Source organism: Oncorhynchus nerka, linkage group LG27 (assembly GCF_034236695.1).
Source record: "Oncorhynchus nerka isolate Pitt River linkage group LG27, Oner_Uvic_2.0, whole genome shotgun sequence".
In the NCBI taxonomy this organism is placed as follows: domain Eukaryota; kingdom Metazoa; phylum Chordata; class Actinopteri; order Salmoniformes; family Salmonidae; genus Oncorhynchus; species Oncorhynchus nerka.
The window spans coordinates 50,803,728-50,828,594 of record NC_088422.1 but is presented as its reverse complement, the minus strand read 5'-3'; the positions used below and the strand labels follow the sequence as shown (position 1 = coordinate 50,828,594).

At 44.6% G+C, this 24,867-nt stretch overlaps 1 protein-coding gene across 1 annotated transcript in view; it reads right to left on the bottom strand.

Annotated features, from left to right (window-relative positions):
- Positions 1 to 24,867, bottom strand: part of rasgrf2b (Ras protein-specific guanine nucleotide-releasing factor 2b) — a 168,369-nt gene that overhangs the window by 6,275 nt on the left and 137,227 nt on the right. Inside the window, 3 exon segments of the mRNA XM_029638509.2 lie at positions 3,018 to 3,215; positions 3,630 to 3,714; positions 3,798 to 3,901. Of these exon segments, the coding sequence (XP_029494369.2) occupies positions 3,018 to 3,215; positions 3,630 to 3,714; positions 3,798 to 3,901 (387 nt within the window).

Below are 24,867 nucleotides of genomic sequence, written 5' to 3'. Positions count from 1 at the left end.
TTGGAAGACCCATTTGCAACCAAGCTTTAACTTCCTGACTGATGTCTTGAGATGTTGCTTCCATATATGCACATAATTTCCCCCTCATGATGCCATCAATTTTGTGAAGAGCACCAGTCCCTCCTAGAGCAAATCACCCCCAAAACATGATGCTGCACTCCTGTGCTTCACGGTTGGGATGATGTTCTTTGGCTTGCAAGCCTCCCCCTTTTTCCTCCAAACATAACGATGGTCATTATGGCCAAACAGTTCTATTTTTGTTTCATCAGACCAGAGGACATTTCTCCAAAAAGTATGATCTTTGTCCCCATGTGCAGTTGCAAACTGTAGTCTGGCTTTTCTATGGCGGTTTTGGAGCAGTGGCTTCTTCCTTGCTGAGCAGCCTTTCAGGTTATGTCGATATAGGACTCATTTTACTGTGGATATAGATACGTTTCTACCCGTTTCCTCCAGCATCTTCACAAGGTCCTTTGCTGTTGTTCTGGGTTGATTTGCACTTTTCGCAGCAAAGTACGTGCATCTCTAGGAGACAGAACACATCTTCATCCTGAGCGGTCTGACGGCTGCGTGGTCCCATGGTGTTTATACTTGCATACAATTGTTTGTTCAGATGAATGTGGTACCTTCGGGTGTTTGGAAATTGCCCCCAAATAATGAACCGGACTTGTGGAGGTCTACAATTTTTTTTCTGAGATCGACTGATTTCTTTTAATTTTCCCATGTCAAGCAAAGAGGCACTGAGTTTGAAATACGTCCACAGGTACACCTCCAATTGACTCAAATGATGTCAATTAGCCTATCAGAAGCTTCTAAACCCATTACATAATTTTCTGGAATTTAAAGTTTAAAGGCACAGTCAACTTAGTGTATGTAAACTTCTGACCCACTGGAATTGTGATAGTGAGTTATAAGTGAAATAATCTCTCTGAACAGTTTTTGGAAAAATGACTTGTGTCATGCACAAAGTAGATGTCCTAACCGACTTGCCAAAACTATCGTTTGTTAACAAGAAATTTGTTAACTTTGTTAACTGACCGTAGAGCTTTTTATGTCTCTATTTTGGTTTGGTCAGGGTGTGATTTGGGTGGGCATTCTATGTTCCTTTTTTAATGTTTTTGTATTTCTTTGTTTTGGCCGGGTATGGTTCTCAATCAGGGACAGCTGTCTATCGTTGTCTCTGATTGGGAACCACAGGTAGCTTTTTCCCACAGGGTTTTTGTGGGTAGTTAATTTCTGTTTAGTGTTTTGCACCTTTCAGGACTGTTTCGGTTATTCCCTTTGTTATTTTGTTATAGTGTTCAGTTTTAATAAAGAAAGCATGAACATTTACCACGCTGCGCTTTGGTCCGATGATTCCTCTTCTTCAGACGACGAATACCGTTACATGGAGTGGTTGAAAAATGAGTTTTAATGACTCTAACCTAAGTGTATGTAAACTTCTGACTTCAACTGTATAGAGGAATTGATGGGGGGGTTATAACCACACGCCCATCATAAATTATAAGGCAGCAGCCCAACTCCTTCCTTGTCTCTAATGTGACATACTGGAATGTGTGTGCCTTATGGAGAATCTACCTCAGAACTGTAACATGCAATAAATGGACTTCGGGACATTATATTTCATCAGCCAAAATGGTGGTAACAATGATAGATGGAATATGAAAATGAATGTCGTTTTTGTTATGTTATTATAAATTACATGACAACGTTATAATGAAAACATTGTAACTTGAACAGTTTTCATAATGTTTGCATTCTGTGCATTTTGTAGAAAATATCCAGATCAAAGAGAATGTTTTTGTAACGATGAACTGTGATTTTAGTTGTCTAATCGAGATTTTAGTTTCTGTCTTCATGACATGTTCTCTGGGTTTCCTGGGGCATAGCTCGTTACAAGGCAAGGTTTGTTCTAATACCTGGAAACCCAGAGAGCATGTCATAAAGACCAAAATGCCCGAGGGTATAAAACATGTGAGTTAAGAATTTTACATGCAGACTAAGTTTACCACGCGCTGCAAGCCAAGGTTTTACGACTAGCCGTGACCCTGAAACACAACACAAGATTGAAAGACAAAAAAAATCAAGTTCATGGTGGAGTAGCGATTCTGTACTGTATCTGAGAAGGTGAATTCAAGAAAGACCAACCGGTTAATCTCCTCAAATCATCGGTTGTCTACACGGCCCTCCTACCCAAGCTGGGAGCGTTGACACAGCTGATTAGCCTCCTAAGAAGACTACTCTCACAGAACAAGTACAAGGCAACAGACAACCAAGAGAAAGAACATTGTGTGGACAATCAGAGACTTACACTCAGTAACGAAGGAGACTCGGCCATCGAAAGAAAAGGGCGTCGGCCAAACCTATCCCACTAAGCAGAACTCGGTCCACGAAGAGATACCCAACGGAGACCTTCAACATGTAAATACATTCTGACCCATAAGAGTGACAGTTCGGGGAAAGGTGTTAGAGCTAACCTAAGCATAGTTTACAAATGTATCTAAGTGTGCTTTTCTCTCATGCACTTTCTCGCTTTCTCTCTCTCTCTCTCTTTAAATCTCCATCTTGTGTAACACGTGTCATATTGTGTTGGACCGCTAGGGACCTGTTGCCATTGTATTAGGTTCTAATCAATAGCCTAGACTGTGTGTGTCTGTGTGTGTCTGTGTGTGTGTGTATGTGTATCCTATGTTACCATTTAACTTGTTAGTAAATAAATAATCAACTCAATTTGTGTGGTACGGAAAGACCCGAGTTTGTGCAGATTTACGAATTATCCGACGTTCAGAATGAGACTGATGAAACGTTACCTCTTTAAACAAACTTTTCCCGTGGTGCCCCAGGTTACCGAGTTAATGGTTACCTGATTAATTTAATCACGTAATTCTAAACATAGTTAATCATTCGATAAATATTAACAATAATATGTAATGACAGTTAGCTTAGTAGATCTAAGGGCAAGGGAGGGTGATTGAGTGCAGACCTCTGGAGAAGGGTAAAGAATTAGAACAATTTCCCACTTGTTTGCAGACTTTGGCCCATGTCTTCTTCAACCTGTAGATGGCGCTGCGGTTCAGAGCTGAGGTGATCTCTAAGACTCCATTGTAGTTGTTGAGGCAGCGGCAGATGTCGGCCACAGCCACCCATTTTTCAATAGAGTTGGCCCTGGAGCCCACGTCAGTATGGGTCATGATTTGAGACGCCACCAGGTTGCTCATCTAGAGGAGGGTGAGAGGGGAAAAGACAGAGAGAGAGAGAGGGAGAGAAAGAGACGGGGTGGAAAGCAGAGAGGAAAAGAGGAGACACCCACTTTAAGTATAGCCCACTGGGCACAGACGTCAGTTCAACGTCTAGTTTTGATTTACATTTGGTTCAGTTGTCAACTAACCTAAATTCAACGAGAAATCAACAAAACATGTCACCATGTCATTGGATTTAGGTTAAAAGTTGGGGGGAAATACTGCCCTTACATTGATGACTTTTTGCAAGTCCAATCAGTTTTCCAAGTTGATTCAACGTCATGACATAGATTTTTGGGGTTGAAATGATGTGGAAACCAAGTTGATTCACCCAGTTTTTGCCCAGTGGGAGGCCTCCAAATAAAGTAAAGACACACACACACACAAACTCACATCATTGAAGTGCTGGCTGGTCTTCATGATGTAGGGAGTCCTCTCAGACTTATCCACCTTCATCCAGCCCTGCCCCAGGAACTCCCTGACAGAGAGACAACACATACTGATATGAGATCATCACAAGAAATGATATCATCACTTTAGGATATGAGGTGACAGACTCACTCATAGGGGATACTCCTGAAGACGATGTGGTCCAGTAGTGTGATCTGTTCAGCCAGCTCCATGGCAGACAGAGACTCAAAACACTCTGACCTAGGGCACTCCACCTGGAAGAGAACATACACACACCAGCATGAGACATACATACACACACACACACATGCATCCATGCGCTGTACACATACACATACAGTGGGGCAAAAAAGTATTTAGTCAGCCACCAATTGTGCATGTTCTCCCACTTAAAAAGATGAGAGAGGCCTGTATTCATCATAGGTGCACTTCAACTATGACAGACAAAATGAGGGGGAAAAAATCCAGAAAATCACATTGTAGGATTTTTAATGAAGTTATTTGCAAATTATGGTGGAAAATAAGTATTTGGTCAATAACAAAAGTTTATCTCAATACTTTGTTATATACCCTTTTTTGGCAATGACAGAGGTCAAACGTTTTCTGTAAGTCTTCACAAGGTTTTCACACACTCTTGCTGGTATTTTGGCCCATTCCTCCACGCAGAGCTCCTCTAGAGCAGTGATGTTTTGGGGCTGTTGCTTGGCAACATGGACTTTCAACTCCCTCCAAAGATTTTCTATGGGGTTGAGATCTGGAGACTGGCTAGGCCACTCCAGGACCTTGAAATGCTTCTTACGAAGCCACTCCTTCGTTGCCCAGGCGGTGTGTTTGGGATCATTGTCATGCTGAAAGACCCAGCCACGTTTCATCTTCAATGCCCTTGCTGATGGAAGGAGGTTTTCACTCAAAATCTCACGATACATGGCCCCATTCATTCTTTCCTTTACACTGATCAGTCGTCCTGGTTCCTTTGCAGAAAAACAGCCCCAAAGCATGATGTTTCCACCTCCATGCTTCACAGTAGGTATGGTGTTCTTTGGATGCAACTCAGCATTCTTTGTCCTCCAAAAACGACGAGTTGAGTTTTTACAAAAAAGTTATATTTTGGTTTCATCTGACCATATGACATTCTCCCAATCTTCTTCTGGATCATCCAAATGCTCTCTAGCAAACTTCAGATGAGCCTGGACATGTACTGGCTTAAGCAGGGGGACACGTCTGGCACTGCAGGATTTGAGTCCCTGGCGGCGTAGTGTGTTACTGATGGTAGGCTTTGTTACTTTGGTCCCAGCTCTCTGCAGGTCATTCACTAGGTGCCCCCGCGTGGTTCTGGGATTTTTGCTCACCGTTCTTGTGTTCATTTTGACCCCACGGCGTGAGATCTTGCGTGGAGCCCCAGATCGAGGGAGATTATCAGTGGTCTTGTATGTCTTCCATTTCCTAATAATTGCTCCCACAGTTGATTTCTTCAAACCAAGCTGCTTACCTATTGTAGATTCAGTCTTCCCAGCCTGGTGCAGGTCTATCATTTTGTTTCTGGTGTCCTTTGACAGCTCTTTGGTCTTGGCCATAGTGGAGCTTGGAGTGTGCCTGTTTGAGGTTGTGGACAGGTGTCTTTTATACTGATAACAAGTTCAAACAGGTGCCATTAATACAGGTAACGAGTGGAGGACAGAGGAGCCTCTTAAAGAATTTACAGGTCTGTGAGAGCCAGAAATCTTGCTTGTTTATTTTCCACCATAATTTGCAAATAAATTCATTAAAAATCCTACAATGTGATTTTCTGTATTTTTTTCCCCTCATTTTGTCTGTCATAGTTGAAGTGTACCTATGAAGTCAATTACAGGCCTCTCTCATCTTTTTAAGTAGGAAAACTGGAAACACTTATCTCCCTCACTAGCTTTAAGCACCAACTGTCAGAGCAGCTCACAGATTACTGCACCTGTACATAGCCCACCTATAATTTAGCCCAAACAACTACCTCTTTCCCTACTGTTTTTATTTTATTTTTTGCTTTGCTTTAATGCTTTGCTTTATCTTGGCCAGGTCGCAATTGTAAATGAGAACTTGTTCTCAACTTGCCTATCTGGTTAAATAAAGGTGAAATAAATAAATAAATAAAAAATTCACAATTAACACACAAGGTAATTAACCCCCCCCAAAAACATGGTGTGAGTCACGAGAAAGAAGAATAAGAAGGGAGATATAGAAGGGAAATTAGAGAGAGAAAAACATAAACAGCTTTCGGTGATGTAAGATAGTCACGGTGGACAAATATATTAGGAGAAATCTCTATAACACACCACACACACCATTTTTCTATCTATTTTCTCCCCTTTCCTTAATCTTTCTCTCTCCCTTCATTTACCTCTAACCCTCTTACACTCAACCTCTTTCTCTCCGTCTCTGACTATCTTATGGGTGGCCCATTAAGATTTTGTGTCGGAAAATTCTGGATGTAGCCAATGCTTTTTCAATGGGAGTCATCTCTTGCCGGATGAAAGACAATAGCCGTGATTTTACGACAAACCATGTACAATATGTCCACCTATGAACATATGCAACTCCAAAAGAAGTCGAGATTATTTTAACTTTTGAAGAACAAACACGCACAATGACTAGGTCATATATGATTTCATCATTGATCATGCGTCTCAGTGTGACCATACCCTACTTTAGGAACTGTAATGTTGATGTTTTAAAAAAGAAAAACAGCAGATGGTGCCTAAGTCTCACAGACTGGCAGGCCTATTTATATCAGCATGTCTGAGTTCTGCTTAGTGGGATAGGTCAACTAATCTATAGATCACAGGAGGCTGGTGAGGGGAGGATAGCTCATAAAAATGAAAAATTATGGAATGGAGTGAATGGAATGGTATCAAGCACATGGAAATCATGTGTTTGATTCCATTTAATCCGTTCCTGGTCATGGCTGTTTGTAGAGACACGGACCAAGGCGCAACGAATGTTGAGTTCCACATCATTTATTAATAGTGAAACTTAACAAAAACAACAAAACAAGAAACAAACAACGAACCGTGACTACAGAGGTGCTACATACACCAACTCAAAGTACAAAATACAATATCCCAAAGCTGGGAACAAACACTACTTAAATATGATCCCCAATTAGAGACAACGATTACCAGCTGCCTCTAATTGGGAATCATACAAATCACCAACATAGAAAATAAACCTAGAACCCCACATAGAAATAATAAACTAGAACACACCCCAGTAACACCGTGACCTACAATACCATAGAGAAACAATGGCTCTCTATGGTCAGGGTGTGACAGTTCCAGCCATTACTATGAGCCCACCCTCCCTAATTAAGGTGCCACCTGCCGCCTGTGGTACATATCCAACATCAGTTACCTTTCCTAAATCTTAACCATTAGCACAACCTTAGATCTGCTCTGTAACCTACACTATTAGGGTGGGTTGCACCAACATGGTTTAAATTACTCATACATTAGACCTAATCTAGACGCTGTAAATCTAGGTTCATAATTATATTATATTTACGACTGGATTAAGGTTAAGTCAGTAAACTATACACCGAGTTGATATTCACATCATAAAATGGAATTACCCTTGACCACGCCCACAAATTGGGGAAAACAAAAATTCTTTACCATTGACTCCCATTGTAAAAGAACCAACTTTAACGTCGATTTTCCTTTTTACAGAAATAACAAAACATGCCTTAAAAGCTGCTGTGTTGTTCAATGTACATGTAACCAGGTAAAGAAAATCACGACCTTTGGTTCGCAATGCTCCCACATAGGGAAATAGAGCCTGTGAGAAGACCCCTGTGGCTTCAGGCTATTCGGTGCAGAAGAGTGAGAAATGTGGGGACAATGACAATACTGGGTCAGTAACGTGGGCGTTGGCACCAAGTAGGCTACAAGTAGCTATGTGAGTGGAAAATATGTATTCACAGGTAAGACATTTAACTTGTTTAGTATAGTCCGTTTGTAACTTCACTCACTACTTGTAGCTGTATAGTATGTTTGTTTATGTTGTTGGTCTTGGCTATCGTAATGTTCCGGTTGGTAGCAAGCAAGCACTCACTCAGGTGGCTGCTAGTACCATCATGAAAAGTGGCATGAAGGAAGCCCTACAATATTACAAAAATGGGCACGGTTGGGGGATGCTCTCTACTCGGCCATGGACCACCTGCACCCACTAAAGGCATAAAAAAAACATTAAAAAAATGTGCTCCTGGTAACCCATTCAGATTAACAGGTGCATGGCTATCCATTTGCAGTGTCTTACAATGGGTATTTACCATCAAGAATTTGACATGCTCTAATATACTGCAGAAATGCCCAATTGACTGGCCCGTTGAACTCGGGATGGCCAGGCAGTGATAGTGGTTCCTCTCCATCACTCGTTGGTGTTAATTTCAGCATGTCAATTTGGTGATGGTTCATCACTGTTTAAACGGACATTATTTCAAGACGTACAGCTATAGAATATACATCGCCTCGTGATCAATTTGATCGATTATTAACGTTTACTAATACCTAAAGTTGCATTACAAAAGTATTTCGAGGTGTTTTGTGAAAGTTTATCGTCGACTTTTTTAAATAAAAAAAAATGACGTTGCGTTATAAAACGCTGTTTTTTTCCTTGATCACACAGTCTTCATAGATCGATATCTAGGCTATATATGGACCGATTTAATCGAGAAAAAAAAAGACCCAATGGTGATGTTTATGGGACATCTAGGAGTGCCAACAAAGAAGATTGTCAAAGGTAATGAATGTTTTATATTTTATTTGTGCGTTTTGTGTAGCGCCGACTATGCAAATTATTTTGTTTACGTCCCCTGCGGGTCTTTTGGTGTGTTGCATGCTATCAGATAATAGCTTCTCATGCTTTCGCCGTAAAGCATTTAAAAAATCTGACTTGTTGGCTGGATTCACAACGAGTGTAGCTTTAATTCAGTACCCTGCATGTGTGATTTAATGAACGTTTGAGTTTTAACGAGTGCTATTAGCATTTAGCGTAGCGCATTTGCATTTCCAGATGTCTAGATGGGACGCCTGTGTGTCGGGGGGACGCAAGAGGTTAAACTCGATACCATACACCAAGTTCTTTGGTCTTTGGCGCAGCCAGCCCAACACGCCTTGTCTTTCGACCTGGTGCGAATGGAATCTGGGCAGAGTATTCTTGAAGCTTGTAAGGTGATAACTGAGTCCGCCATGGTGATTCCGGCAAGAACCACAGAGGCCTCTGTAAGACTGAACCTGGCGCCCGGATACCAGATGGAGGGCACCACTGCATTCTTCCAACCCTCTCCGCGACTATTTCACTTGGGGCTAACTGTCAATGGTAACCCGCTGTTGGAACTAAACGCTGGTTCCACTTATCTCCTGGTACAGAATCTAACGCAAGCAGATATTTCCATTCCTCAGTACACTCAGCTAGGAACATTGATTTATTACTCCATCCATGATTTTGAACTTGTTGTCCCGGTGATTGGGCCTCTTCCGTCCTCCCTAGACCTATGTTGCGAGGGTGGAACGCTTTTTATTTGTCCGTCAAAAGCATTTCGCAGGCCTCCCGGGTGGCGCAGTGGTTAAGGGCGCTGTATTGCAGCGCCAGCTGTGCCATCAGAGTCCCTGAGTTCGCACCCAGGCTCTGTCGTAACCGGCCGCGACCGGGAGGTCCGTGGGGCGACGCACAGTTGGCCTAGCGTCGCCCGGGTTAGGGAGGGCTTGGTCGGTAGGGGTGTCCTTATCTCATCGCGCACCAGCGACTCCTGTGGCGGGCTGGGCGCAGTGTGCGCTAGCCAAGGAGGCCAGGTGCACGGTGTTTCCTCCGGCGCATTGGTGCGGCTGGCTTCCGGGTTGGATGCGCACTGTGTTAAGAAGCAGTGCGGCTTGGTTGGGTTGTGTATCGGAGGACGCATGACTTTCAACCTTCGTCTCTCCCGAGTCCGTACGGGAGTTGTAGCGATGAGACAAGATAGTAGCTACTACAACAATTGGATACCACGAAATTGGGGAGAAAAAGGGGTAAAATTAAAATAATAAAAAAAATGTCACATCGACGTTCAGGATGGATGTAGATTCTGACAACCAGCTATTCATATACCACATTGTCACGGAGGACGATAACGGATCTCCTCCTGCAGATGATTCCCCCACCGTTGACATGCCGTCACCACCCGATGAAGACCTGTACGATATCGCCGAACCATATGCTGGTTTCCATGCACAGGTACTACAGCTACTGTCGGAAGCTGACGCACTTGTCAATCACACTGAACAACATCAGTTGCGGGAATTGTTTAACAAACACAGGTTAACAGACTCACTAGATTGAGGTGTTATGGGTATTCATGTGGTGCGTATTCCTACGCCACCCGGAGCAGCTCCTACGTTTGTGTGACGATACAAAATTCCGATTGCGGGGAACGCAGCGGTACAAGAGACTTTCAACTCCCTATTAGCTAAACAGATAATCAGGGAATGATTATTACAGTGCTCTCGTGTGGCCCGTTTTGAAAGCAACGGGTAACTGTCGTCTTACCATTTGACTATAGACAACTCAACAAGCTGGTTTCATTGTCTAGTCGGCCATGACAGTTGACCGTCGTGACCAACACAAGTTGGCTTTCTCTTTCTCGAACAAGCTCTTCACGTTCAATCGTTGCCCATTCGGGTATGCAAACTCCCCATCAGAGTTCAACATCTTCCTGCACAAGGCAATGCAAGATGCAGCCTCCATGGGGACGATAATCTATGTGGACGACGTTCTCATGAGAAGGGAGACGTTGTTACATCACCTCAACTAGATCGACCATGTTCTCACCCAACTCGGGGCAGCTGGGGCGAAGTTGGCAAATATGAAAGGACAATGGTGCAGGACCAAGGTAAACTACATTGGACTTCTAGTGGGTGCTGAGGGCATCCTGCCACAGTCTACTAACAGAATCCAAGCAGTCCACAACATCAAAATACCTACAAACCTTCATGAGGTGCACAGTTTCTTGGGAGTATGTAATTACGCCCGTCAATTAATCGAAAACTACGCTGACTTGTCAACGCCTTTGACCCATCTTCTTCAGAAAGAAGTGCCATCATTTGGGATGGCACTCACGACAAATCTGTGACTTCTTTGAAAAACCTGCTTTGCGAGGCACCCTGCCTGGTATACCCCAACAAAGACAAGACGTTATTTTTGGAAGTTGGTTTCTCCAAGCAATGCCTTAGTGCTGGGTTGTACCAGATATACGGCCAAGACAAACGTGTGGTTGCTGATGCGAGCAAAACACTCAACCCTGCTGAACTCAAGTACTCAGACTGTGAAAAAGCGCTGGTGTCGACAGTCTGGGCGGTCAAACACTTCACCAGTTCTGTCGGCGGACAAACAGTGATCATAGAAACATGTCACCAGCCTGTGACTTCTCTGAAAAGCCAACAAATCCATGAGCGTGCTGTACACAACAGCAGAATAGTGGCTTGGCTGATGACACTGCAGAGCCATGATGTAGTAGTCAACTACGCAAAAGCTTTGGCTTTCCACCATAATTTGCAAATAAATTCATAAAAAATCCTGCAATGTGATTTTCTGGATTTTTTTTTTCTCATTTTGTCTGTCATAGTTGAAGTGTACCTATGATGAAAATTACAGGCCTCTCTCATCTTTTTAAGTGGGAGAACTTGCACAATTGGTGGCTGACTAAATACTTTTTTGCCCCACTGTACATTGTGTCTGCCAACTCCACTAGGATAATGTACATTTGATGAAGCATTATTACGACTAATTGTCATAATGGTAGGGATTAACTGAGCTGGTTTTGGGTCATTGATAAGTTATTGTTTCAACGCAGCATCAACATGAGTGGACAGATTCCAGGACCCAAGATGACTTGGATGTACTTCGCCATTCCTGTAGAGTATCTTCTGTTTCCAGAAGGTGTCAAAGTTATCTATAAAACTCCAGCAGAGCTACAGTAATATTTTTGCCAGATGTGTAATGCCAGTAGCCTGCTGAATCTTTCACACCCGCGGCCCAACAATGGTACTGGACCTGCAATTATAGGAGGTTTTAATGCTAAAATCAATTCTTTAAAATCCATTTTCAGATGTTCTGAGCGAGCCCTCATTTGATCCCACATGGACTACGACAGGGTCAGCTCCCGGCATCTGTTGTAGAACAGTCATAAGCAGCCTTGTGATGTCATGTACTCTTACTCCTGGGTAAGCACATGGTTTTTGCCTTGGGAACCAAGACGTTTCTCACCATAGAGCGGTTTATGATGACAGCTGGTGATGTTAAATGGGCCAGTCGCTCAGGCAGCCTCATGGTCTGATGAGGGTGAGAGCTGCGAGGATCTGAACCCGAAGTAGAAGCCACCGGAGCGGAAGACAGAACAGAAGGCAAAGATGCAGGTACCTCCGGATCCGATCTTGAATGGGAAGCCCCCAAAGAAGAAGGTGCTGGTGTGACAGGTTAAAGGACATATTCATAGCCTGTTATACATTGAAAAGTATTAGTAAGTTCATAGTATGTGAGGATCTTAAAACATCTAAGGTTAAAATATGCATTCAGTATTAGTTGATAGAGATTGATAACATTCATATAATTGTGTTAAAGTTCAAATCTGTCAAAGGGTACGAATTGTGAGAGTAATGTGTAAACGTTATATTGATTACTTTATTTTGTGGTGCCTAAAAGTGTTAATCTGTGATCTACGAAATGCTTTTAATCTATGAGCCGGAGATCGATTGCTCTGGTCTCCACCCATATTCCTGGGGAAATTCGCGGTCTTTTTCTCATTGAACTAAATGTTGACTTGAGAATACAACACCGTATCACTCGTGATTATTTCTCCCCTGTTTTCAGGTATTTTATTGATGATAAAAATAGTAATTTAAATGTTATAACTAGATGTCAAGAGTGTTTAAGGTGTGTTTTAGTAACGCCTTGAGGAAGTTCGAGTTAAGTTTGAAGAGAGTAATATTAGCCCTGCTCGGTTGAAGTGAAGGATAGCATCGTACTGAGAGTAGCTGCCATTTTATGTCGATTGTGAATGAACGTGCGTGTTGTTAATAAGATATTTTGCTGTGTTATTTGTATAATGGGTTTTCTGTTATGTAATGTGTTACTTTTGTGAAATGATTGAACTAAATGTTGACTTGAGAATACAAACACCGTATCACTCGTGATTATTTCTCCCCTGTTTTCAGGGGCGTAACATTTTTTGGAGGCTCCGCTGAGATTGCTGCTCAGATGTCCAGTTTCACACCCTGGTCGCTGAATTCGAGCCAGCTAAATCTCCACATAACAACTCAGGCAGGCTGCAGTGAGGAAAGTGTTGCTGTTTGGAGGAAGTTGGAAGTTAGTGGTTAAGTACGTGTCAACTGAGGCCATTGATCGACCATCAGAGACAGTAAGGACCATCTAATTCAGAGTCAACTCCTGCACAGTAAAAGTTCCTCCTGTTCTGTCAACATGACAAGCGCCTTGGAAGAACTACAGGAAGAGGTAGTAGGAGAATTACACACCCTGACTAAAGACAAATTACTAGAGATATGTGATTTCCTTGAAATATCAGGCGAACAGAGAAGAGATGTTAAAGACAAATCCCGCATAGCATTAATGACTCGCATTATGATGTTCCTTGAAAGAGAGGAAGTCACAGAGTTAGAAGATGGCGGCATGTCGGAATTGTTGCTACTTAGAGACGAAATGACAGAGATGATCAGTGGCAGAGATAACAAAACAGGGCAAGGTGACCATGATATTGAACCAGCCGGGAACACATCACAGAATAGAGGAAATGAGAACTGTAACCCCACAACAAGGGGTGGGACCTGAGCAGATTACTGCAGCCAAAGTCAGTGATTCTCTGCGTCAGCCCCAACACCATGCCAATTTTCAGAGGAGCGTGCCGCTCTCACCCAATGCACAGCCCAGCTCATACTGGCGCAAAGAGTTTAAAATTTCTGGTCAGATAGGTGAACCGGGCCAAAAAGAAAAACTGATTTTTTCCAGCCTTGCCCATCAGATTGAAAATGGACTTAACAGAGGATATCCTGAGGTAGAAATAGTAGACGCAGTAGTCAGGGCTATTTCTCCAGGCTCACAGCTACGCAGCTACTTGGAAGGTAAACCCCAGCTTACTCTTCCCACACTTAGATGTATCCTGCGTTCCCACTTCCAAGAGAAGAGTGCAACAGAGCTTTACAAACAGCTAGCTTCAGAAGCACAGCATAGCAAGGAGACCCCTCAAAGCTTCCTGATGCGCGTTTTAGATTTGAGGCAAAAAGTATTGTTTGCATCCCAGGAGTCAGAATCAGGGCTTAAGTATGACCCTGCTCTAGTCCAGAGCATGTGTTTACACACAGTCCTTACGGGTCTCCAGAGTGACAGTATCAGGATAGACATGCAGCCTCTCCTGCTAGAGAGCGAAACATCAGATGAGGTTTTGCTAGAGAAGCTTAACATTGCTTGTGCTAATGAGAGAGAAAGACGAAACAAAAAGCGGTTTAATGCCCCACAGCCTGCTACAACTGTAAGTGTAGTCCAGTTAGAGGATATGCCATCTGCAAAGTGTCCTGTGAAGGAAGCCAAAGCTACGATACCCGCAGAACTGTTAACAGAGTTAGCTGAACTTAAGACAGGTATAGCTTCTCTAAAAGGTCTCAGCGCAGAGATTGCTCAGATTAAGGAGACATTACAGCAGCCTATGTTTCAGTCACAGCCTTGTGCCTATGCCCCACCCCCAGTTAGGAGGCCAGATAGGGACCCCAGCCACCTGTTTCCCAGCAGCAGTATTACAGCAACTACAGTCGGTCCCAAGCACTTGACCCTGCACAGCATCAATATGCACCTAACCGGTATACCAACCACTCTGCTCAAGCTCCAAGGAGGTGTTTTGTCTGCCAGCAGGCCAGAACAGATGCACGCTGCACACATTGCTTCCGATGTGGAAGTGGAGAACATTTTCAAGCTGGATGTAAAACCGGGGAGCCAGACCATCAAGGGAGGCCCCCTTTAAACGGAAACGGGTTACCGCTGAGGGACGAGTGTTAACCGTAGCTACCAAAAAGTCCCAGAAATGTGCAAATTGTGCCAGAGAAGAGTCATTTGAGAACCTGAAACAATGTTCATCATGTAAAGAGACACTGTACTGTTCCAAAGTATGTCAAAACCAACATTGGACTAAACATAAGGAAAAATGCACTCACCTGAAAAGTGACTCTACCAGTGAAAGGTTTTCCTGCACAGAGGAAAATGCCCACTCCTTACCATCCCTAGCTCAAGGTTGCCACCCCGTAAGGTCACCTCGCTAGTCGGCAGACAGTGCCTTATTGAGTGTCACCTGAATCGCCACCACCTCCAAGCTTTATGGGACACAGGCTCTCAGGTATCGGTCATTGATGAACGATGGAAAGAGGAATCTCTCCCAAACGCAAGGCTGAGAGATGTTTCAGAAATCTTGACTCACCTGATGATCTAAGGTTGACTGCAGCAAATGGGACTGAAATGCCGTACCTGGGATGGATTGAAACAACTCTAGCCTCTGAAACTGACCAAACAAAGGAACTGATCATCCCAGTGCTGGTAATGAAAGGCTGTCACCTATCTCATCCCATCATAGGTTTCAATGTTATCGAGCACATCCTGACAATGACCGAAAAGACTAAACTATACAGTACAGTAAAAACAGCTTTCCCAAGCCTCAAAAGAAACAAGGTGAGGGCTTTTATACAGGCTGTTAGCGCAGAACAGACAGATGAATACGCAGTGAAAACCAAGAAAGAGAAGGTTGCTGTACCAAAACACAGTAGCATTCAGATTGAGTGCCGTGTAGCTTCCCAGCCTTTCAAAGATGACATGACAATGCTTTTCCAGCCAGACCTGAACCCGCAGTGGCCAGATGACCTTGAGTTCTTTGACACACTAGTCAGAGTCAGTAAAGGTGGTTTTCCAGTTATCCTGCTTGATGTCTCTAACCCCACTGACCACGACATTGCCCTGCTAGGACGCACAATAATCGGTACAGTACAAACCATTATGACTGTGTTACCTGCCCAAGTCTATGAAAACTGTCACCTCAGCCACAGTGAATCACACCAGCGTTCGAACCCCATGTACTGATACTGAACAGTGGGATCCACCAGTAGGTTTAACTCACCTAACCGAAGAACAGAGAGAGGTTGTTAGGAAAATGCTTAGAGAAGAGTGTCACTCCTTCTCCAGATCAGACAATGACATTGGCTGCATTGAACGATTGAAAATGACTATTTCTCTAAAGGACTCTGAACCAGTAAAGCGCACATACATGTCAGTGCCCAGGCCACTGTATCAGGAGATGAAGGGTTACATTTATGACCTCATAGTCCAGGGCTGGGTTAGGAAGTCAAACTCTTCATATTCCTCACCTGTCGTGTTCGTAAGAAGGACGGGACCCTCCGGTTGTGTATAGATTACAGAGATCTGAACAGAAAGACACATCCCGACCGCCAGCCCATCCCTCGGGTCCAAGACATCATGGACAGTTTAGGTGGTAATTCCTGGTTCTCCCTCTTAGATCAGGGAAAGCGTATCACCAGGGGTTCATCTCTGAAGAAAGCAGACCACTGACAGCATTTGTGACACCGTGGGGACTCTATGAGTGGATACGTATGCCATTCGGCCTCATGAACGCTCCTGCAGCTTTTCAGCGGTGTATGGAGGAGTGTTTGGAAGGGCCCGGGGATAACATCTGCATTCCTTATCTGGACGACACGCTAGTTTTCAGTAAAACATTCAACAGCCATGTGAATGATGTGCGAAAAGTTTTGCAGCGTCTCAGAGTGTATGGCATTAAACTCAAACCAAGTAAGTGTGATCTCTTTAAACCCCAGGTCCGTTATTTGGGCAGAATAGTGTCTGCAGAGGGCAGCCGAGTTGACCCAGCCGATTTTGAAGCAGTAAGAGCATTGAAAGAAATCAGACCAGAGACTGTGGGCCAGCTCAGAAAAATGCTTGGTTTACTCACTTACTACAGACAGTACATCAAAGACTTTTCTAGGAGTGCCAGCTGCCTGTATGACCTCCTGAAAGCAGATTCAGAGAAATTACCTGACCACCCACGGAAAACAAAAACAAAGAAAGTAAGTCATGTGGTGCCCTCAAACAAGCCAATCCTGTGGACTGACCAGCATCAACAGGCACTTGAACAGCTGATTGAGTGTTTGCTTCACCCACCAGTTTTAGGTTTCCTGATTTCACTCAGCCATTTGTTGTACACACTGATGCGTCACACCAAGGCTTGGGAGCAGTTCTTTATCAAAAGCAAGAGGGGAAGCTTAGGGTCATTGCTTATGGCTCTCGAACCTTAACAGCAGCTGAGAAGAACTATCACTACCACTGAGCAAGCTAGAATTTCTAGCTCTAAAATGGGCAATCACTGATAAGTTCCATGACTATTTGTACTATGCTCCGACCTTCACTGTATACAGCGATAACAACCCGCTCTGCTACATTCTGTCTACTGCAAAACTGAACGCAACCACTTCCAGGTGGGTTGCAGACTTGGCTGATTTCCACTTTACAATAAAGTACAGGCCAGGCAGAGAGAACGGTGATGCAGATGCTTTGTCAAGGATGCCACTGGATGTAGAGTCACTGATGAGAGAATGTTCTGAGGAGCTTCCACCAGACACCATCGCCGCCACGATACAAGCAGTTGAGGTACAGAAAGAGGCTGTTGTACCTTGGTCATTTTCAGCTGCATCTATGTCAGTATCAGCTGAAGGTGAGACAACCACTGCAACAACCAGCTCGATCCCAAAAGATGGGATTAGAGAAGCACAAGAATCTGATCCAGTCATCCGTCCTGTGCTCAATTTCAAACTGTCGGGTTCCAAACCGCCAGTTAAAGAGCAAAAGAAATTCAGTCCAAAGACAAAATGCCTATTCAGAGAATGGGACAAATTGACAATAGACAGTGATGGCATTTTGTACAGAATCACTACAGCCCGCAAGCAGTTAGTTCTACCAGAGCAGTACAAAGGTAAAGTGATGGAAGAGTTGCACAATAACATGGGACACCAAGGTACTGACCGCACTGTATCACTAGTACGTGACCGCTTCTTCTGGCCATATATGCAATCTGACATCGAGCACTATGTGACTAAAACTTGTAGCTGTGTCAAGCAGAAAAAGCCAGCCCATGCAACAAGAGCTCCTCTGACAAACATTGTGACAACACAGCCATTTGAACTGGTATGTATAGACTTCCTTCATCTCGACAGATGCAAAGGAGGATATGAGTACATCCTCGTGATTGTTGATCATTTTACACGTTTCACTCAAGCCTACGCCACCACATCAAAGTCAGGTAAAACTGCTGCAAATCTCATCTTCAATGATTTTGCCCTGAAGTTTGGGTTCCGTCCCGCATCCACCATGACCAAGGGGAGAATTTGAAAATCAGTTGTTCCATCAGTTAAAGAAACTCAGTGGCATGGCGGGGTCCAGGACAACACCCTATCACCCGATGGGAAACGGTCAAGCGGAACGCATGAACAGAACATTGTTGCAAATGTTAAAGACACTAACTGAGACACAAAAGTCAAATTGGAAGGAGTCTCTGAACAAACTGGTTTATGCCTATAACTGCACCCGTTGCGAAGTGACTGGCTATTCACCATTTTATCTTCTGTTTGGGAGATCACCCAGGCTTCCAGTTGATATGCTCTTTGGATTGTGCACAGAGGCAGGTTCCAGTAACCAGCGAGAATACGTGGAGAACTGGAAACGAGGGATGGAAGAAGCATACGCCATTGCAAATGAAAATGCTCAGAAAGCCGCTGAAAGAAGTAAGAAGTACTATGGCACTAAAGTTAGGAGTTCAGTGCTACAGCCTGGCGAGCGAGTTCTGATTAAAAACCTGACACCAAGAGGAGGACCAGGAAAACTCCGTAACTATTGGGAAGATACAATTCACACAGTGGTGAGACAAATGGGTTCAGACCTGCCGATTTATGAATTGAGACCAGAAAATGGTAGGGGACGCTCCAGGGTCCTGCACAGAAATCTGCTCATGTCCTGTGACCACTTACCTTTTGAGACACAACCAGAAATGACCAAAGTGGACAAAAGTCAGAAAACGAGGAGACACCAGCCTGCATCACAGACTCTAGATTCTGATGAAGACAGTGGGGATGAATATGACCTTCATCATGATCCGCCAGGTTCCACATCTCCTACAGTACCTGAGGAGAGGAATGCTGAACCAGCGAGAGAGTGGGAACACAGACCCCCCAACAGTGAAACAGACAGTTGCAGTGCCAGTCCCTTATACACTACCAGCACAGCCTCTTGTTGAAAAGCGGCTGGAGGAGACAACAGTTAAAGACCTACCTGCTGAGGAGATTAACTTGCCTGCTGAAAATTTGCCTGATGATCGTCCACCAAGTGCCTTTCCTTCATATACTGATGCTGCTGAACCTGAGGAACCAGCCTACCAGCTGCCACAAAGAGAGAGACACCCTCCAAGACGTATCACCTATGATCAGCTTGGTATCCCTTCCTGCTACAGTATACAGCCACAGTTGTTCCCTGTCTACTCTGCACCAGGACTGGTTCCATGGCTGCCATCACTACAGCAATGTTACTTTCAGCCACCTTACATGTATGGGCTTCAGCAAACATGAGGCTACAGAGTTGACATGTTTGACCATGGACTACTGTCAGATTTCACAGACTGTCAAAAGAGACAATTTACAGACTATGCATATAGATCATTAAAATTGATGGACTGTTGATCAATAGTATGAGAAAATACTGCTTATGTTATATAGCTGGTCAACAGATATGGACTGTGAATAACTTGTTAGTTATATTTGAACTGTGACCCGTGACTTCTGCTCAAGTACTACCTTACAGAAGAGGATTTTCTAGGTCCAGTGCATACGAACTGTTGAAGAAGACAATGTTGGTAATGTTGGGACAACATTTATTTTGTCGGGGAGAGTGTGACAGGTTAAAGGACATATTCATAGCCTGTTATACATTGAAAAGTATTAGTAAGTTCATAGTATGTGAGGATCTTAAAACATCTAAGGTTAAAATATGCATTCAGTATTAGTTGATAGAGATTGATAACATTCATATAATTGTGTTAAAGTTCAAATCTGTCAAAGGGTACGAATTGTGAGAGTAATGTGTAAACGTTATATTGATTACTTTATTTTGTGGTGCCTAAAAGTGTTAATCTGTGATCTACGAAATGCTTTTAATCTATGAGCCGGAGATCGATTGCTCTGGTCTCCACCCATATTCCTGGGGAAATTCGCGGTCTTTTTCTCATTGAACTAAATGTTGACTTGAGAATACAACACCGTATCACTCTCGTGATTATTTCTCCCCTGTTTTCAGGTATTTTATTGATGATAAAAATAGTAATTTAAATGTTATAACTAGCGAACATGTCAAGAGTGTTTAAGGTGTGTTTTAGTAACGTCTTGAGGAAGTTCGAGTTAAGTTTGAAGAGAGTAATATTAGCCCTGCTCGGTTGAAGTGAAGGATAGCATCGTACTGAGAGTAGCTGCCATTTTATGTCGATTGTGAATGAACGTGCGTGTTGTTAATAAGATATTTTGCTGTGTTATTTGTATAATGGGTTTTCTGTTATGTAATGTGTTACTTTTGTGAAATGATTGAACTAAATGTTGACTTGAGAATACAACACCGTATCACTCTCGTGATTATTTCTCCCCTGTTTTCAGGGGCGTAACACTGGAACCTCTGGAAATCGTCCAGGGCCAGGCCAGTCCTCAAACAACAGGTCCGAGGGCTCTCGCCCAATTCCGGCTGCCACAAATGGAGGGTCTGGGACAGTAGGGGACCGGCCCAATGAGGCCACAGTGGGCTCATCAGAAGTCCCGGGTTTATCCTTCACGCAACCAGAAGAGGGAGCCAACATTATGAAACTTCTAGTAGCCTCAGCCTATGGAATTCCCAGACCCAAACTGCCATACTTTGAAAACGGAAAGGAGAGTGAATTTGTCCTATTGGAAATGGCATTGGAGAGCCTACTGGGTATTCACAGTCATCTGTCAGAACGCTACAAATACCAAGTACTAATGGTTCATTTGCGGTTGCCCAGTGCATACAGGCTGGCCCAATCCTTTATGCACTCCGCAACATCATACACTGCTGCTCTCCAGGCCCTGAAGGCGAGATATGGTGAGCCATGTCAGCTAGTCCAGAATGAACTAAACAACATCCTGAACACGTCTCCAATTAAAATGGGAGACCATGCTGCCTTCCAAGAATTCTCCCTGGCTGTCCAATCCCTGACCTCGATGCTCCAATCCGTTGAAGGAGACGAAGGGAACGAGCTGAAATGTGGCTCCCACGTGGACAGGCTTCTTAGCAAACTTCCAGTGTACCTCAGAGACAGTTACATTGAACATTGTTGGAATAAGGGCATCCTGAAAGAGGGCTCGAGAAGCACCTATGCTCTTAGAGACCTGGCCGCATGGTTGGAGGTGAAGGCAAAGGCGAAGAGCATCGCTCACCAGGACACAATCTCAGCCATAGCCGCCGGGGGAAGGAAGGAGTTTGAACGCCAGGAGGGACAGAAAAGGCCAAATCCCACTACCATGTACTTAAATAGTGAGGCCGGGGAGGAACCCGGGAAGAAGACCCCTCTCAAGAGCAAGAACATCAAATTCCAGCCTTACTGCCCATATTGCAATAGTAAGGGGCACTTCCTTGGCTCATGCCCCAGAGTAAAAAAGCTCACTCAAACTCAATTGAAGGCCTGGATCACTTCAGGCGAGCGATGCTACAAGTGTGCCCGTAGCCATAAGGCGGAGACCTGCACATTGAGGAAACCCTGCAACCGCTGTAAAGAAATCCATCTCACCGTGTTGCATGATCTAATTCCCCAAGCACAGAAGGAGCAGAGTATGCTCGTGGTAGGAGCTGCTGTACCTCGACCAGCAGAACCGGTCTCCAAAGGTCATGTTGAAGGTGGTCAAGGTCACTCTGCAAAGTGAAGGGAGAAGCATTGATACATTCGCCGTTCTAGATGAACAATCATTCTCACGGCGGCCACCCATCAGCTTAACCTGGAAGGGACCCCTGAGACCCTTAATCTCAGAATGGTGCGACGTGATGTTATCCAAATGAAAGGCTCTGCTGTAACCTTTAGTATTTCACCTTCAGGAAACAGGGACGTGGCCTATAACATTACCAATTCCTTCACGGCAGATGGCTTGAATCTCGCAGAGCACTCCTGCCCGGTATGTGTTCTACAGAAACAATATCCTCATCTACGAGGATTGCCTCTTCCTAACCTGGCCAGAGTAGCGCCACTTATCCTGATTGGGTCAGACCACCCACATCTCGTCACCCCGACTGAGCCTATACGAGCTGGACCAGAAGGAGGGCCCATTGCTGTCCATACCTCCTTGGGTTGGGCTGTGCAAGGTCCATCCCATCTACTTCTCTCCACCCAAGCTGTACAGTCACAGCAAGTCCTCTTCACCAGAAGCAATCCAGATCTATTCCCCTGTGCAGCCACTGACCTCCTTCGGAATGTTGAGATGCTCTGGAAGATGGACACCTTCTCCAACCGGAAGATACAGGAGGTCACTCGCTCTAAACATTACTCCTATGCATTAGACCTCCTGGAGAAGAGCACCACCACCACTGAAATGGATGGTGTTCGCAGGTATGCAACCCCACTGCTACGGGTGCCCAACCATCCTCCTCTGGAAACCACGACACGGGCTGTACTCCCACTACTGCGTGGAACGGAGCGACGCCTGGTGAAGAATCCTGAGCTTGCAGAAGTTCATAACCGAGAGATTCATAACCTTGTGAAGGCAGGCTATGTCACTGAAGTGACAGCTCATGAAGAGGGAAACGCACTCCGTGAATCCTGGTATATCCCTCACCATGTTATCCAGCAACATGGTGGGAAGTATAGACTTGTCTTCAACTGTTCATTCCAAGATGCTGGTCAAAGCCTGAATGACTGTCTACTCCCCGGACCAACCTTAGGTCCTTCCTTGCTCGGTGTCCTTCTCCGGTTCCGGCAGCACTCTACAGCCATCAGTGGAGACATCAAAGCCATGTTTCATCAGATTCGTTTACTGCCTTCCGACACCACACTGCTCCGGTTCATATGGCGAGATATGGAACGAGATGCAGAGCCCACAATCTATGAATGGCAGGTACTCCCATATGGCACCACCTGCAGTCCTTGCCTTGCCATATACGCTCTGCAGAGACACGCACGGGAGCATCCAGACAGTGACCCAGAAGTATTGGATTCAGTGGAAAATGCCTTCTATGTGGATAACTGCTTACAGAGCATCCCATCCACGGCTGAAGCGAAAGCACTCCTTGATAAAGTACGGATTCTCCTGTCCAAAGGGGGATTTGAGGTCCGACAGTGGGCTAGTAACAGAGTGGAGGTTATCCAGCACCTCCCGCCACAAGCTAGGTCCAGTAGCAGTGAACTATGGCTAAGTAGTAATGGTGGTGGACCCTCAGCTGCCTCGAGCCTCCTGGCCGGTGGGCCGTATAACTAAGACCATGCCTGGGACCGATGGTCGTGTTAGATCAGTGAAGAACCGGACATATACACGACCAGTTGCCCGACTAAGTCCTCGTCTGCAGAGAGATCACGCCCCTATCCACATCGATGGGACCGCAGTGGAGAAGTTGAAAAGCTTCAAGTTCCGTGGCGTACACATCACCGACGATGTGAAATGGTCCATCCACACAGACATTGTGGTGAAGAAGGCGCAACGGCATCTCTTCAACCTTAGGGGGCTGAAGAAATTTGGCTTGGCCCCTAAGACCCTTACAAACTTTTACAGATGCAGAATTGAGCGCATCCTGTCGGGCTGTATCAACACCTGCTACGGCGACTGCACTGCCCGCAACTGCAGGACTCTCCAGAGTGTGATGCGGTCTGCCCAACGCATCACCGGGGGCACACTGCCTGCCCTCTAGGACACCTACAGCACCCGATATCACAGGAAGGCCCAAAAGATCAACTAGGGCATCAACCAACCGAGCCACGACCTGTTCACCCAGCTACCATCCAGAAGGGGCGGTCAGTATAGGTGCATCAAAGTTGGGACCGAGAGACTGAAAAACAACTTCTATCTCAAGGCCATCAGACTATAAAATAGCCATTGATAGCCGGCTCCCACCAGATTACTCAACCCTGCACCTTAGAGGCTGCTGCATAGACATGGAAACATTATCATTTTAATAATGGAAAACTAGTCGCTTTAATAATGTTTGCATAGTGCTTTACTCATCTCGTATGTATATACTGTATTTTATTCTACTGTATTTTAGTCAATGCCACTCCGACATTCCTCGTCCTAATACTAACATATTTCTAATTCCATTCTTTAACTTTAGATTGTTGTGAATTGTTGGATATTACTGAGCTGTTGGAGCTAGGAACACAAGCATTTAGCTACACCTGCAATAACATCTGCTAAATATGTGTATGTGACCAATAAAATTGGATTTGATTTGACTATCCAACACAACACTGGAACTCTTCCAAGTCAAGGTAAGCTTTCGGTTTTACTAATTTATTGCCACCAGGGCCCGCCGGTGTAACTGCTTACTGTAATGTGTAACCGCACACTGTAATGTTACTGCATGATTGTAGAGGGTTTACTAACGCGTTAGTTCTATTAGCTATGCTGACTATGACAGTACTTTAGCTAATATGGTGACACCGATGTAGGCTGTGTGTAGGGGTTTGGCTTGGTCACGCTGATGCGTTGTGCATTGAAGTTCACAAGCGAAGGGAAGAGGTGAGAGTGTTTACGCGTGATCAGGTGTGGATTCATTCCGCTGATTCAGGATAGCTTCAAATAGTCCTTGTTGAGGAATATATCCATTCCTCTCGAGTTCTTGGCTATTTCCTGAACCTCAGGAACTTGACCACTATCTTGACCATCTGACCACTGTCGGCCTGGGCCTGTCACCTGGGTTGGTGGTGGGTTTTCCAGTCCTGTGGGCGTGTTCCACCTCAATCTTCCTGTGGTCCATCTTGAGTTTTTCCGAGATAATTTCCCACCATCCACGTCTCATGTGGAGATTCTGCAATTCTGTCCACAACCATGTTGTTCCACCTTGATTGTCCTTTGAGATAATCCGATTTCTCACTGTTATCATGGATTCACATACAGAACTGAGGTCCTCTCTCAAT